Source organism: Pinus tabuliformis, chromosome 2_1, assembly GCF_031772625.1.
Source record: "Pinus tabuliformis cultivar Carrire ecotype Pingquan chromosome 2_1, CPIR1, whole genome shotgun sequence".
Taxonomy (NCBI): Eukaryota; Viridiplantae; Streptophyta; class Pinopsida; order Pinales; family Pinaceae; genus Pinus; species Pinus tabuliformis.
The window spans coordinates 516,406,324-516,422,621 of record NC_142299.1 but is presented as its reverse complement, the minus strand read 5'-3'; the positions used below and the strand labels follow the sequence as shown (position 1 = coordinate 516,422,621).

Below are 16,298 nucleotides of genomic sequence, written 5' to 3'. Positions count from 1 at the left end.
AAAAGAACGCAATAATAACATAATGAAGAAAAGACTATAAGCTAAGAAGTAGAAGTATTCACAAGCAATTATCAAGCAGAGAAATATTTTAACTATTCATGCCCTAGATTTCTCAACATGGTATCAGAGCGAAGGTGCTAAAATCAAGGAGGGGTACTCAATCAAGAAGACATCAAGCCTTGAGGAAGGATCGTAGCAAATCCAGAGGCTATCAAGGGCAAGATCTTTAAAACCCTAGATCGAAGAAATCTACACCAACAATAGTCTTGAAACCAATTTCAAGAAGGAAGACTAGAACATTCAAGAAGAATCGTGAATCAAGCTCTCGCTTATCAATCTCTCAAGAAGCAAATCCTCTGTCAACATCAAGATTAAGGAGGAAGTGAACAACAATCGTTCAAGTAAGTCTGTGACTATATCTGATATTTTCAAAATGTCTTTTTGCAAAGAAAACAATAAATTGGTTGGGGTTGCAAAGTACCTTGCATGGAAGAAAAGGACAGACCTAAATCTTATTGAGAATGAGGTCATGCCACATGGATCACATCAAGGGTCGATAACTCAACCTCCAAAGGAAGATACTAAAGCACGTGCTAGATTCATGAAGGGAGAAGTGAGAGCCCAAAGGATTCTTATAGAATCTATAAAAGACTCTAATCCCATATGTATCAAAGTGGACACTGCAAAAGCTATATGTGACAAATTGGTAGAGTTGTTTTCCATAAGTATTGCAGGAGAAGTAATCTCATTAAGGCAAGAACTCTACAAACTGAAATTGTCCAAGGAAGAAGGAATAACCTCATACTTCATGAGGATATCAGAAATGTGAGCTCAACTACAAGAGCTAGGAGAAGTCATGTCTGATAGAGAGACGATCATAATGGTACTGAATGCACTACCGGAAGAATGGGGTAACTTCACTTCATGTCTATATGGGAAGAAAGAGACTACTCCATTTCAAGATCTATGGTCAGTCTGGCAAGATCGAAGAAACCAGACTGAAGGCAAAAGTTGATGTAGGATCAAATGAGCGGAATCAAGCATATGCTGCTATGACAAGAAGAAAAGAGAAATTTGGAAAGTTTGGTCCTCCAAAGAAAAAGAACATGACTAAGGTAAGATGTTATGGTTGTCAAGAACTTGGGCACTATAGAAGAGATTGTCCTAAATGTAGTAAGGACAAGAGGGATAACGAAGAAGCCCATATCACAGAAGAAGTGGAGGAAGCTGAAGAGAAGAAGTCCAAGAAAAGAAGTAAGAGATCTCTACTATATTTGAGATAATCTTCCTCACAAAAGGTCTTGACATAACTTCTAAATCTTATGTTATAGGATATGGCTATAAAAAATAATAAGATGCATCGTGGCATCATGGAAGCATTAGAAACAAGGGCTCGTGACATCACCATAGGAAACATGAAGGATGTCTAGAACAATATCCATGGCAGTCAAATATGAAGGATATATCTCTTGGGAACCTCATTGCAAACTTAAGAAAAGGAAGAAGTCATTCAGGACAAGGCTCATTATACATCAAGTCAAAAAGAAAACATCTGTCAGATAGGGATATGCAAGATCCTTAAGATTCTGTGATGGAATCCTCATCAAAGGGTTCACCTATCTAAAGAGGAAGCAAGTGTTTCATCAAGAACTCCAACTTGTGGAGTTCATGGCATGATGGTATGATGACATGAGAGATGGAGCATATCAAGGGGCCGAAGATCTTTTCAATGAAGGAAGCTGCTAAAAGAAGCCTAGATGACCTAAAGGAAAGATGAGGTATGTATGCTTACTTAGGTTATTATGAAATTCATGTCATATGGTTGTAGACAATATGGATCACTATTTCCATCTTGGTAAATATGATCAACAGAAGAAGGGATCTCCTCCTCCGAAAGATTGCAGAAAGGCAGAAGTCACACTAGATGAAATCAACATAATATGTTTTCATATGAATCATGAGGAAGCTGACTACAATTGAGGAACTTTGATTGGAAACTCCTGGGAATGAAGTGTGTAGAAAGAAAGGAAGAGATCGTAAAATGTGCAACAAAGGTAGAAGGCATTCAACATTCGAGACAAAGAAGAATTGACTCGAATATCTCCCAGAAAGATATGAAGACTTTGATAGGAGTCGGAAAAAGATGGAGACCCTTGACAATGGATATCTTTGGGAGATGTGTCAACATCTATGCAGGATGCTGATACCTACAGGAAGATGTCATGATGAAAGGCCATCACAAAGATAATTCTTGATTTAAGTGTTCATTTCATATTTTTCAACTAATATCTAGATGAGATTATGCAGGACTGCCAAAGGGAAGGTCTGTGTATGACTTCCAAGAGGACCATATAAAAGGATGTAAGATCCCTCCAAGAAATATGGCATGAAGAAAGGAACATGACATGAAGCAAAGGCAGATAAAAATTGATGGATCACTTTCTGATGAAAGGAATGAGGACATGACTGACTCATGAATGAAAGTGATGGATGGTCTGTGCCCTATGAAGAAGTCCCAAAAGATGAAGACTCCATGACAAAATAAATTTATGACATCGAAGAAGAAAGGAGTTCTTCAAGCAGCTGGTTGACCCAACATCTCTACCTGAGAAGTTGCTGCAGGTCCCTAGTTAAGAGGGAGCTGGAAAAGAAGTTTATTACTTGGAAGAAACTTGAAATTCCTAAGCCAAGATGGAGCTTAGGTACATTCCTTTTGTAGGAACGAGTACATTCATTTATTGGAATATGTCCTCCCCAATTGAGGGGGAGAGATAGACACATCATTCTGGTCTTCACTGGGAAGACAAAATGAGAGGATTGGGTACTCATTTGGCATTCGATAATCTTTGAGGAAGAGATAGGGCATCCAATAGAAGAGTAGTCATGGAGGACCTATATTCTTTGAGGGTTGGGGAGTCCAAGACAAGAATAGTCCACATGGAACACACCCTTAGTATCCGCATAGGGTATGTTATGGGAGAGACAATGATGAGTATGTCTATAAATCATTGGTCTCGCTAACATTGAGCTCAGATCTTGTGGAGAGATGGAGCTGTTAGTCAAGGTCTTGCTATGTAACAATGCTGGTTGATATGATGCTATACAAATGAGTTGCCAATCCGAATTCTTGTTATGAGAAATTCTTCAGATTGAGAATGTCCAAGTAGCGTTATGAATACCTCCCTAGTTAAGAGGGAGTGTTGAAAAGTGTGACTAGGTTTGGTCTTCATAATGACATGTAATTATGATTTTATGTAATGAGATGTAAAGAAGAAAAATAAAATTATTGTATTGCTTGCTTCATGGGTTTCATGAGCAAGAAGTTTTATTTTTGAGTCAAGACTCCCATTGAGTGTCTTTAGGAATTATTTGTCATTTAGTTATAAAATGATAGAGTCATTGTCATGTAATGAAGTCATGTTACACTTTGTAAAAGGTCAAACTTGTCTATGTAAAGTATCCTCCAAGACCTTGTCACTTATCCTCTTTAAGTCGGCCTACAATGATGGAAGAACTTGCTAGAAGCAATCGGCCTAACTACTTGTGATCATGTCGGCCTAAAGGACATGTAATGAGGTGTATAAATAGCCACACTCGACCTCACTTAGAAGCTTAGAACTCGACAAGCATTCGATCAATAAGAAGTGCGAAGGAGAGCCTAGCAGCAAAAGTGCGAAGAAGGGATAACGAAGGGGGTTTCTTCTCGGTACAACGAAGGAAGGTTTCTTTTGGGGATAGTGAAGGAAGGATTCTTCTAAGGTCAACGAAGGAAGGGTTCTTTTGGGTTACTTGTTTTGGGTGCAACAGAAGAAGGACCAAAGGCATCAAGAGAAGATCGAAGAAGGACTTATTGCTGCATTAAGGTAACGTTTGATTGGGTATAGAATTTCACAGAAGTAAGCCAAAGAGAAGCAATATAGGTCACTCTTAAGGAGACTAGGGTTTTTGATCTAGGGCAAACCTAAGAGGCTGAGATTCTCTGGGTAATCGAGATAGAGATTAGATTAGAGATTGAGGTTCTCTAGGAGAAGTCGAGAAGAGGCAATGTGAAGACTAGAGACCAAGATTCTCTAGGAGAAGCCAAGGAGAAGTAGTGTGAAGGATAAAGATCGAGTTTTTCTAGAAGAAGCCGAGGAGAGTAGTTCGAGATCAAGAAGAAATTCGAGAAACAGAAAAGGCAGAGCATCAAGGTTCTTGGGAGGATACTAGAGTCAAGGGTCTTGGTACTCATTAATTGAAGATCTAGAAGAATAATTTTGATCGGGTTTTCCTCTCAAGAGGTGAAAGGTTCTGGCCTTGGCTGACAAGCCTATATACTGTGTCACTTGTCTTTTATTGTGCATATTGTTAATTGTCTTGATGAAAATAACACAATAGTAACATAATGAAGAAAAGACTATAAGCTAAGAAATAAAAGTATATCACAAGCAATTATCAAGCAACGAAATCTTTTCTCTATTCATGCCCTAGATTTCTCAACAGAGGGCTTGTTGCACTTGATGGAGCCCTAACACTAGAGAGAGGAGACACCATGTTGCTTGACATCCATGATGATGATGTGTGGCACTCATAGCTAGATTTTGGACCCTTGTAGTTGCTTTGATTGCTTGATTTGGGGATTTTAGTCAAATGGATGATGATGATGATGCTTCGAGACATTTTCAGACTTGTCTTTGCCTTGATGGAGCATTTAACATTACCATGAAATGACTCAGGATGTTTGAGAGTGGTTCAGGCCTCATTGGATTTCGTATGGAGAAAGTAGAATTTTAGATTTCATTGAAAATGCAACAGACTTATTAGTTTTTTAGGATTTCAGGATTGGTAGATTGTAATGTTTCCAGGTGACACCACCTGCCCAGGTTACCCCTGCCACCAGTAGAGGACGTGGTCTACCTCCTATAGCTCCTACTTCTAGTTCTTCAGCTTCTAGAGCATAGCAAACTCCACTGCCAACTCCACCAGCACCAACATCTACATCTAGAGGGAAAGGGAAAGCTGTGGCATTTTCTCGCAAGAGGGGCAGAGGAAATCAATAGGATTATACTTTAGTTATTTTGTTATGTGCTTGTAAGTTGTACATGAACAATGAACTTTGAATATTCAAAAATCAAGACCAAGCATATCACATTCTAATTTCTAAATAGTAAATTTTTATTCTATTTTTTTTTTTAAAGTGAACTATGAACTTTGAGAAGTAATTATATTTTAATTTGATTAGATAAGTTGCAACTTGCAATTTAATATGGATAAAAAACTATATTTCGGTATATATATATATATATATATATATATATATATATATATATATATATATATATATATATATATATAAAACGTGTCTTGTTTCCACGTCGATGCGTTTCGTATTGAATACTCGTATTTATGTGTCCTTCGTGTCTCGTGTCCTCGTGTCATGTGACTTAGCTTAGACAATATTGATGTATTGTCTCCGTGGAGGGTGGAGTCTAAGGAGCCCCTCTTGGAGGAGTCACCTTCATGGTTAGAGCCAGTGGCAGATGATCCATTAGAGCAGGGGCAACAAGAGGAGGACTCGGAGTAAGAGGAGCAACAACACTTAGAGGAGGAGTAGGAGGAGGAGGAGGACACTGCGGGAGCATCAGCATCAACACCATCTGCTATAGATATAGGAGAGCATAGCTCCATACCTAACACTCATTATTTGACATTAAGTGCAGAGGCAGGGTCAGGGCCTCCTACTACTAGGGGCAGGCCTGGCAAACAGCCCATCATGTTTTCCCGTAAAAGGAGGAGAGGGCAGTGATTTCAGATAGATAATTGCTAGTTTTATTTGTTATGCTACATATAACTCATGATGATGAGATACTTTTATATATCTGATGTTATTTTGTATTGGTTCTCCACATTCGAGTCCTTGAATGGACAATTATTAGGAATCAGCAGGATTTGGTATCGCCTTTGATGTATCATTTCTATTTGACATCATATATATTAGTTATTTCTTCATATTTATGTGCCAATGTGTTTATTTCATGTTGTTGTTGCTCTATATGTTTAAAAATCTGAAAAAAAATGAATGTATTATGCATTTTTTATGCTTGCCGATATTTTCGCCGATATTGCTGATAAGATATTTTCTGGACCCTCGCTGATATTTTCCCGATACCGATATTATCAACACTGGTTAGAATAAGCATACCACGCCCTAGGAGCCTGTTTGAGACCATACAACTCCTTAAATATACAAACATACATATATATATATATATATATATATATATATATATATATATATATATATATATATATATATATTTTAATAATTTAAGTGAGGACAAATCCTTCAGGTTGTTCTATATATACTTCTTCTTCTAATTCGCCATTTAGAAAAGCTGATTTTATGTCCATTTGATAAACTTTGATTTTTCTTGAACATGCCTAAGCCAAGAACATCTTGATAGCTTCCATTCTGGCAACAACCACAAATGTCTCTTCGAAATCAATTCCTTCAACCTGTGCATATCCTTTGCAAACCAACCTTGCCTTGTTCCTGGTAACTTGTCCATCCTCATTTAGTTTGTTCCTGAAAACCCATTTTGTTCCAATAACATTTTTATCTTTTGGTCGTGGAACCAATTCCCAAGTGTCATTTTTCTCAATTTGATCCAATTTTTCATTCATCACAGCTACCCAATGTTCATCTTGACTGGCTTCTTCAAAATTGTTTGGCTGAAATGTAGCTAAAAGAGCAAGATGAGCTTGTTGTGGTACACAACCCTGGCAGTTTCTTCTAGTTCCTATACCTTCATTGAGATCCCCAATGATTTGATTTGAAGGATGATTTTTTTGATACCATTCTTTAGGGGCCTTCGAGGGTGCTTGTTGTTCAACTCGCTGTTCATCCCTTATCTTTTCCTGGTTGGTAGTTGTTTTCTTATTCAATTGTGCTTGCTCTGGGACGTCTTCAATTGTGCTTGCTCTGGGACGTTTTGACTCGTGTATCTCTGATTTGCTTGAAGAGGAGCTTTCCTCATTAACATTTGAGCCATAGCCTTCATTAAATATTACATTGATGCTTTCAACTATTCGTTTAAGTCTCTGATTGTAACATTTATAGGCTTTTCTTTTGCGTGAATAACCAACAAAGATACCTTCATCTACTCGAGAGCACATTTTTTGTTTTTTGTTATTCTCTTTTAATGTAGCAAGTGCTTCCAAATACCCTAAAATATTTGACAATTGTTGGTCTTCCTTTCCAAAGTTCATATGGAGTCATATCACAATTCTAAGCAAACTTCTGTTCAAAATAAATAAGGCTGTATCAATTGCTTGAACACAAAATTTGTCATCTAATTTTGAATCATTTAGCATTGTTCTGTCGATTTCTTGTATAGTTCTATTCTTCTTGTCAACAACTCCATTTTATTGCGGAGTTATGGCCATTGAGAAGTGCCTTTTTATTCCATTTTTGTCACAAAATTGCTGAAATGCTTTGGAGGTACATTCGCCACCGTTATCAGATCTCAAGCATTTAATCTTTAAATCAATTTCATTTTCTACCATTTCCTTGTAGACCTTGAAACATTCGAATGCCTCAAACTTTATCTTCAAGAAACTAACAACCATCATCTTGATATAATCACCAACCATTAGCATAAAATGTAATTCACTATTCAATCCTTTAGTCCACCTCATGGATCATTACATGGCTATGGGGGCCCATAATATTCAGTAGTAGGATGGATCAACGTCAAAGGTGCATTCAGAATTCCAGAGTGACAATTGCAAACTAGTTGCAGTCAGATGCTGGGGAGCACAGTGTAGAGTTAGCAATAGTGCAGATTCTTCAGAGACAATGCAAAGGCTAGTAGCAGTCAGGACTCGGGAGACAAATGCATCATATTGAACACAGTTGATTTAGTATTTTGGATGCTTTTCAGTTGCAGATGTTGTGTTTGTAGCGACAATAAAGTTGCAGTGCAGATGTAGTGTTGACAACAATACAAAAGGGTCAACAACAACACAAATGCAACATCAGAGTTGCGTAATGGTTGGTGGGCAGTGGCAGACAGTCATAGAAGCCAAACATCAACAACGTGACAGGAGACGATACAGAGACATAGTGTTGTGACATGATGTGAAACACTAGAACACATGCCTTGCTAAAAGGGAGAGTTAGTTTTTTGTAGCATGGAATGTGTTCTAGCCATGAAATTTGGTGGAGAGGGTAGAATGCATGAGATCTCCAACACCAATAAATTGTTTCTGGAAATTCCACCTAGAAGTGACTTAATTAGATTATTAATCAATTTTTTAATGTTTCCCAAGTCTAAACTTAGGAAAACTAGTTAATTAATCAGGTTATTTAAGTCAAGGTGAGAATCATCTAGAAACTCACACGGATCGATTCCAAGATGATCCTAGCCATCGATTAAGTTTTAATCTTGGTCGTTGGTGCTCCAACAATGGATTATAAGAGGAAGTCGATGGGCACTTCGAGAACACACTTGAGATCCCTAGGAATTCAATTTCCTTGGCAGACCGATTTCCAGATTAGCAGCAGTCAGCTGTTGGAGAGCCAAAGATCGAAGCAGTGAGTGAGGGGCAGGGACAGTGATTCAGAGGAAGTTTTCCACATCCGGAGAGGCAACAACAAGAGGGCCGAGCTATTCCCAGTGAGGCAAAGCAGAGGACTGCGCAATTTTTTCAGATTGGCAATCTGATTTAGTTGAGGAGAATTTGTTCTCAGTTCCAGAGGCTAGGCAAAGGTTCCAATGTGCCAAAGAGACGATTTCCTCAGGAGAAGCAGGCATAACGACTTCATCAGAGACTGGTTGGAGGCTTGACATCACAGAGACTGCGCAAAGCAGCGCAGAGGGTCTAGAAGTCCGAGTTTTCTGAAGGCAGGTTGTGCGAGGATTGCTTGTGGAGGAAGGGTAATGCCCTTCAATAATTTTGCCCAAATTTTCTTGCTGTTTGGATTTCCAGTTGGGCATCCATAGATTGTACTAAGATTTTCATTGCTGCATAGTAATAAAACCCTCACTATTGCACTTGTTTTCCTACATTGGGTTTTTCTGGGGACATTTGTCCAAAAATAACGATGTCATTTTTATCGTGTATGTGCTAGTATTTTCTCAGTTTCCAGTGTTATTCATTTTTGCAGTTTTATTTGTGAAGTTTGCAGTAGTGAATTATTCATTGTTTGTGGGAGAAAATAAACTTGTAACTAATTTACCATTAGAAGAATAATTTCCATTCGCTGTAATAAAATTTCGTAGTGAAATTTTCTGAGCTGTAGAATAATTTCGTAGCGCTGAAATTTTCATAGGAGCACATCAGATTGCAGTTCCTATTTATGCTTTTGGAGGACCAAAAGATTCTCAGGGGAGAGGAATGATCCAGGGGGATCTCCACATGAGAAATCCTTATCTTACACACCATGGGATAGATCACTAAAGTAAAATGATTAATGCTTCAAATGGGATGACAAACTCATGTAGAAGTGAGCTTGAGAATCTCATGTATTGTTCATTTAATTTGTAAAAAGGAAAATTAGTTGTGTGTGAGAAAATATCACAACTATTTTTCCTATTCTCAATGAGAAGTTGAGAGTCTCATGGGCGGTCTAAGATTTTGTCTTAGTTTGGGCATTGAATTGTTATGAGATCCTATTATTATGGAACTTGTTTTTCCTTAAAAATCATGAGATCCTATTATTGTGGATCTAGGGAGTTATGTCTCTTTGTTTGGAGAAACTATTTAAACTTCCTTATGTAAGCCTTTTGGGAGAGCTTTTGGAGAAGCTTGGAGCTTGCATTGAGAGGAAATGTAGCCCTTCTAGTGCTGAAGAAATGTCACTTATGTGAGTGCCTCAAGTCCTTTGTATAGGAGAAGGTAGCCCCTTATGGAGCATGATCCACATATGGTGAGAAGATTTCAGCCCATTTTGTAAGAAGAAGAATGCCTCAGAATTAATAAAAGTGATTCGTACTTTAAAATGAATCTGGAGACATAGCCTCTTCCCCTGGGTGAGTTATCAAGCCTCTTTTTATGTTTGTTTATTTGTTATTTGCTTCTTTCAACATGCTAATGTATTGGTTAAGCATTATCTAAAGAATATGTTTGTTCATGTTCTCATGCAATTAAGTCTCAGTGAATGGTCTTCAAATGAAGATTTTTGTTTAAGTACCCACAAAATATTTCAGATCATAAAGTGGTAGCTAGGGTTAGCAAGTGAAAACCTAGGCTTTGATATTTCCATGATCAAAATCCCTAAGACTATCACCCAAGTAGGGCTTGGACGTTGAGCTGATTTGAAGTCATTTCACCTTGCTTGGCTTTAAAACATCAAAATCTAGCAATTCACATAGTTGAAAGTGCTTCCCGAGGGCTGACATCATCAACCCTAGGCAATTCTAGGGCTTGGAAAACACTAATTCTGCATTAAGTCTTCAACCTAGTATCATTTGAAGGTTTTTTTTTCTTTTTGTTGATTATGCCTTTCAATCAAACCTTTTCTTTCCTCATGTATGCCTAACTGTGCTAGTGTGAGCCATATTTTGAGAACCCTAGGCTACAAGTTTTACCTTATAAGCCTTTTCATAGGTATTCTATTTGTCATCACAAATAATTGAGCCTTGTTCCTAGTCTGAGTAGCTTGATTAAGCCTATCAAAGTGTCAGCTTGATCCCTTTGACCTAGAATACCATTTCGGTCAGAGTTTGGTCAGAGTTATGTCTGACCCTTGGCTGATTCTGACTCTTGATTGGTAAACTGAAAAAATATAAGTTCCTCTGTAGTTAATAACGAGATGATAGACCATAAGGAAATGACGTGACAATGTGTCCACCATCAACTTGTAGGTTTGACAACTTACTGCTAGTCAAACTTATATTGTCACTTCTAGCTCTTTTGACTTGTCTCCATATATTTGGTCTAGGTGTATTTGTTAAAAAACATTTGATATCTGGATTTTCATATTGTTGATATAACTTCTAGCTCCCATTCAGTAACCATTTAGTTATAGGAAATGGTGATTATATATTTTAGTATCCATATGTTAATTTATGAACTATTCTGCCTATTCTTCCTTTGTTTTGCATTTTCTCATTATTTAATTCTAGTTTTGGCCAGTGACTTTAAGCATGTTTGTAGTCCCAAAAGAGATGACATATGTTCTATTCTTGCAAAGATTAGACCTTCTCAAGCTTTCTCTTTTAATGGCCTTTTGTTGTCATTTGAAAGGGCCTTTCAGTGGGATAGAATCAACATTAAGATGTTAACCTTGGAATGTGGCTACTTTTTACAAAAAATATTCCGTTCATTATATTTGCTCATTCGTTTGATATTTTAACATATTTTCCTGATTTGTTTTAGAGATTTTAGATGTATACTTCTATGCAACAATATAGTTTGGATTGTATTAAGTTGTATCTGATGTTGGTTTCAGTCGGAGCTTTGGATATTTTTGTTTTGTAATAGTGACACACCTGCCAAATCCTATGTTTCCTGTCTTCCTTATTGCCAATTGGAAATGTAATTGCATCCTTGTACACAGCTTTTCTGCGTGCTGGAATTCCTCAGCCTAAGCTGCTTTTCTTCCTTTAAAAGTAGTTTACTGTTTTCCTCATTAACAAAAACATTGGCAAACCTGAAGCCATTTATGACATTAATATTGATAGATCAGTAATTCTTAAACCTATTTTTTGTAAAAATGATCTATTTTACCAGGTCAATCTTTCTCTTTTCTCACATTCCTTGCCAGATTAATTCAGACAATATTTTTTTTCCCGTTTATCACTGCATCGGTCAGCATTGCAAATCCAGATATAAATAAGAGAGCAGTGAGGATAATTTTAGTGAGAACTACCCTTCCTGCTAAAGAAAGGAGAGGTAGCTTCGATGAGAATGGTCCCCTGCTAAAGAAAGCTATTATATTATTCTATTGGTAGTTTTTCTTCTTTGTGTTCTCCATGATATATTCATAGTTTGCTTTAGACTTCATTTGAAATTTCCATCTACTGAAGAATGGCTTATTGTTGTTTCTCCTGCTTCCAGTCTATGTAAGCTTGCTTTGGACTCCATTTGAAATTTCTATCTACTTGAAGAATTACTTTATTTTTGTTTCTCCTTCTTTCATACTGTAGCAGGTTTTATTCAGTCAAACGACAGTAAGAAGTAACTGAATCAATTGTATTACTTAAGCAATGGTGATGTATACATATGTGTGTGTGTGTATATTGAGTTATGATAGGTTTTCCCACTGTTTAAAAAATATATATATTGGGGAAATGCATGAATACCATTGGTCAGATAGAGCAATGACTTGCTGCAGTATACTTCATGATTTCCCGTTTGAACACTTCTATGGAGCTTTTGAGATATTTGTCTTCATAAATGCTCCCGCATCCTTTTCAAGAAAGATTACAATTGAATTAATGTTATATATCACAGAAGAAAGATTACAATTGAAATACTTGTGTGATTCATAATATTTCAACTGTAATCTTCTTGTGTGATATATTATTTCAATTGTAGTCTTTCTTGAAAAGGATGTGGTACGGCTTGTGAAGTAAAGTATTTTAGTTGAAATAATATTATATATCACAAGCCTTTTTGTTGTACTACTACCCCCTTTATGTTTTGCTATTAGTGTATTTAATGCTGATAGAAAACTTTAGTATGATACAGTTGGCCTGATATCAATTCTTGGTTGACACCTCAATTTTGTTTTTGTTTTGTTTTACAGCTGTACATCCATGAGGAGAAATTCAATCAGCCAATATTTTTCTGCAACAATATCTCAGGGAAAGTAGACCCTGTAAGTGGCCACCGATTGCTGGAATTTTTCTTCATTAATAAAATCCATATATTGTTTTAGCATCATATGTTGAAAGAAACAAAATGTTCATGTATTATCTGTAAATTATATTCTTTTTCTAAGCAATCACCTAAAACGTATGCAACATCCCTTGAATATTATTTTCTTTTCCAATGTGCTTGTGTTTGTGGGAATAGTGCTGTTTTATTATTTTAAACATACTATATGAAGTGGAGTTAAATTTTTCTTCATGCAAAAACATAATATAAAAATATTTCCTATTGCAGTACTTTCTACCACAAAGTTTTCTTTCACAGGGTTTTTTTTCTCTGGTAGACAGTTTCACTAATTTCCAATATTCATACGCATGAGATGTACCATTTCTTTAGGGCCCTTGTGACCATGATGACTTTTGAGAAATCACGCTCTGTTTTAACAAATATTTTAAAACTCGGTGCTTGTGTTTGTGGGAATAGTGCTGTTTTATTATTTTTAACATACTATATCAAGTGCAGTTAAATTTTTCTTCCTGCAAAAACATAATATAAAAATATTTCATATTGCAGTACTTTCTACCACAAAGTTTTCTTTCACAGGTTTTTTTTTTTTTCTCTGGTAGACAGTTTCACTAATTTCCAATATTCATATGCATGAGATGTACCATTTCTTTAGGACCTTTGTGACCATAATGACTTTTTAGAAATCACACTCTGTTTTAACAAATATTTTAAAACTCAGACTTGACTTAGAATCGGTTGAGGGTCAACATGGACTTGGAGTTGGACTTGGTCATGACTTGGGACCAATCTGATTTTAATGACTCTGTTTACTAAAATTTATGTAAAATATTTAAGTTTCAAGGAAAAAAGTATATTTTAAAGATTCCAAACCATTAGAGATAATATGCAGAATCTGCTCATGTGTGTACCATGTATTGGTGAACATATCAAAATATCAAAATTGCACCAAGTGCATTGCATATCAACAACAAAATACATAATCAATGAGGCTCTAAATGGCCTCTAGAGTTCAAAAAACATGCTACAAGCTGCTGACCTACTATATAATACATAGTGCAGAACATTGAACAGCATGATTAATCATCAAACTCATAAACACTGCTAGAAATGAGATCCTCAGCATGGGCTACAAAATCATTCTCTAGCTCAGAGTTTGCAGACTCCTTGGACTTGTTAGGGACATCTGCAACTGCAGTAGCAGTATGAGCAGAAGCATGAGCTACATTGCATTGTTTTTTTTTGGAAATTGACTTTTCTATGAACAGTGTGTCGCAATTGGGTCCCTGATCAACTCAGCCGAGTAGGTGCAGACTTGAAACTGGCCGAGTTGTAGCTTGACTTGGTTGGTTTGGTACCAAACCGGTCCATTGAACTTAGCAGAGGGCTGAGTTGACTTGGTCAGGGGTCAACTTGATCGAGTCTCTGGACAGACTGATTTTTAAATACAGTGATTTTATAATGCCTTGACAATCATCATGGACAGGAGAAGACGAAATAAATGAAATGTGTAGGCGTGTCAAAGTGAGAATAAGAGATTGAAAAGAACAGTCTGAATTAAATGAGAACAGCCATTAAAAACTTCTGATTTGGCATAATTTGAGCAAGAAAAAGGACTTTGGTATCTGACAATGAAACATGAAGATATAACCCTAACACAAGGCAAGTATAAGCTACACATGAATCCTTAAAGATTGGATATTTTGAGTAATTATTGTCTTGGGCACACATTTGTCCCAAATTTGATATCTTGTCCACTCGTAATGAACGAATTTTCCCTTTAGATTCATGGGATCAATAGCTTGAGTTTAAAAAATCAAGATGAGTGGATGATTTATTCAATTTTTTTTTAAACTGTAACCGGGAAATTTATATTAAGCAAAATCAGTGGCTGAGACATGTTGCTGAGTTACATTGAGAATTATTTGCTTGCCAAAATTTGGAGGCAGGTAGATGTAAATCGGTGACTGTTAAACCACCCAAAAAGAATGTAATTGACTTATTTTGCCAAATACTCAAAAGAGCTACATTCCAACATTTTTTACATCAGCACATTCTCAAGAATTGGTTACATAACAATAGATAAAAGCAATGCAGGTTTAAGCTGGTTTTTGGGTCCGACCTCTTGTCACCATTGGTTGGGATTCTACAGGAAATTTCTTCTTCTTCTTCTTGTCCAGACTTCTTTGGAAGTAGGTGGAGTGCTTGCTGATTCTTCCAGGCTTGGAGTATTTTGAACTAAGAAGTTTTCTTGTTCTGGAAATTTGACTACATCAATTTTGATCTGCCCAACTTGCATCTGTTCGAGGGCTTGACTTATGATGAGTTTCTTGTCCCAAGTCATGTGGGACCTATTCTTTTTTTCGTGCTTTGGGAAACCTTTTCTTGTTGTTTTCCTTGAGAAATTGGAGTCACCTTAGATAGAGGAGCAGCTGGTGGAGATTTACCCTGTGATATTATTTGGTGATCCTTTGTAGAACTGACCCACCAGGTCAATTTTTGTTGTAGTTTTTTCCTTTTCTTAAACTCATTTGGACATTGAGTTGCTATATGGCCTGCCTCAAAACAAGTCATACACTGCAAGGATACTCACTCAGAGTCTAATTTTTGAGTCCAGGAAAAATTGTACTAGTCAAAATAATTTTAGCTTAAGAACCCTAGGCTGAAATCCATTTCCACATGGATTGTGGCATATGTCACAATACTTTGCTTTGAGTTTCACGAGAGACAAAATGGAACTTTCCTAGGTGGACCCAATTGTTGGAAGAGAGGGTAAACCCTAAATATGTAGTGGCAGATTTGGAAGCCTCACCCAAACAGGTGTTGTGGTTAGAACCTGTATCAAAAGATGAGAGAGGGAGACTAGGGCTTCAAGCACATGCTTGCATTGCCCCAAAATCACAACTTGAGTTAAAGATAAGATCCCCATCTTCATCATTGCCAAACTTAGCAACAAGAAACCCCTTTGCATAGGGGTGAATGAAAACTTATTGTTTGATGATTGAAATCCAATATTTTGCTATCTAGGTGTGAAGATCCACAAGCCATTGCCAAAACCCAAAAACGTGGCAAACCAAGCCGCTACAGTCGAGAAAATCCACTTCCTCATCAGCCTCAAAGCCAATGGCGATGGAAGTGGAAGGGAGAAAGAGGGAGTTGAAGACTAATGTAGCACTACATTCTTCAAGGAAACACCTCTTGAAGTTCCATTGACGACACTGAGCATCGACTAGTCGCAAAAGGCAAGATTTTGGAGGTCCTGGACCCAACAAAGGCCACATAGACTAGGGATGCCATAAATTGATGCGACTGTGAGTGCGCCAAGTATTGAGGAGAGTGATGGAGGATGTCGAAGCCTAACATGGCTACGAGTGCGTCTAGTCCCCTAGGGAAACATAAGTGACTAGGGAAAACCTTGGTCGTAGCAATCAGGAGAAGCTCCATCAATGCAATAGTATCCCGCTTGCAAATAATTT

The 16,298-nt window shown here is 37.1% G+C and overlaps 1 protein-coding gene across 1 annotated transcript in view; it reads left to right on the top strand.

The window, feature by feature from the left end:
* The window catches only part of LOC149201220 (classical AGP protein), a 156,379-nt gene that overhangs the window by 82,419 nt on the left and 57,662 nt on the right, over positions 1-16,298 (top strand). Inside the window, exon 3 of the mRNA XM_089402890.1 lies at positions 12,734-12,805. Coding sequence (XP_089259016.1) covers positions 12,734-12,805 — 72 coding nt within the window. The remainder of the gene's footprint in view (positions 1-12,733; positions 12,806-16,298) is intronic.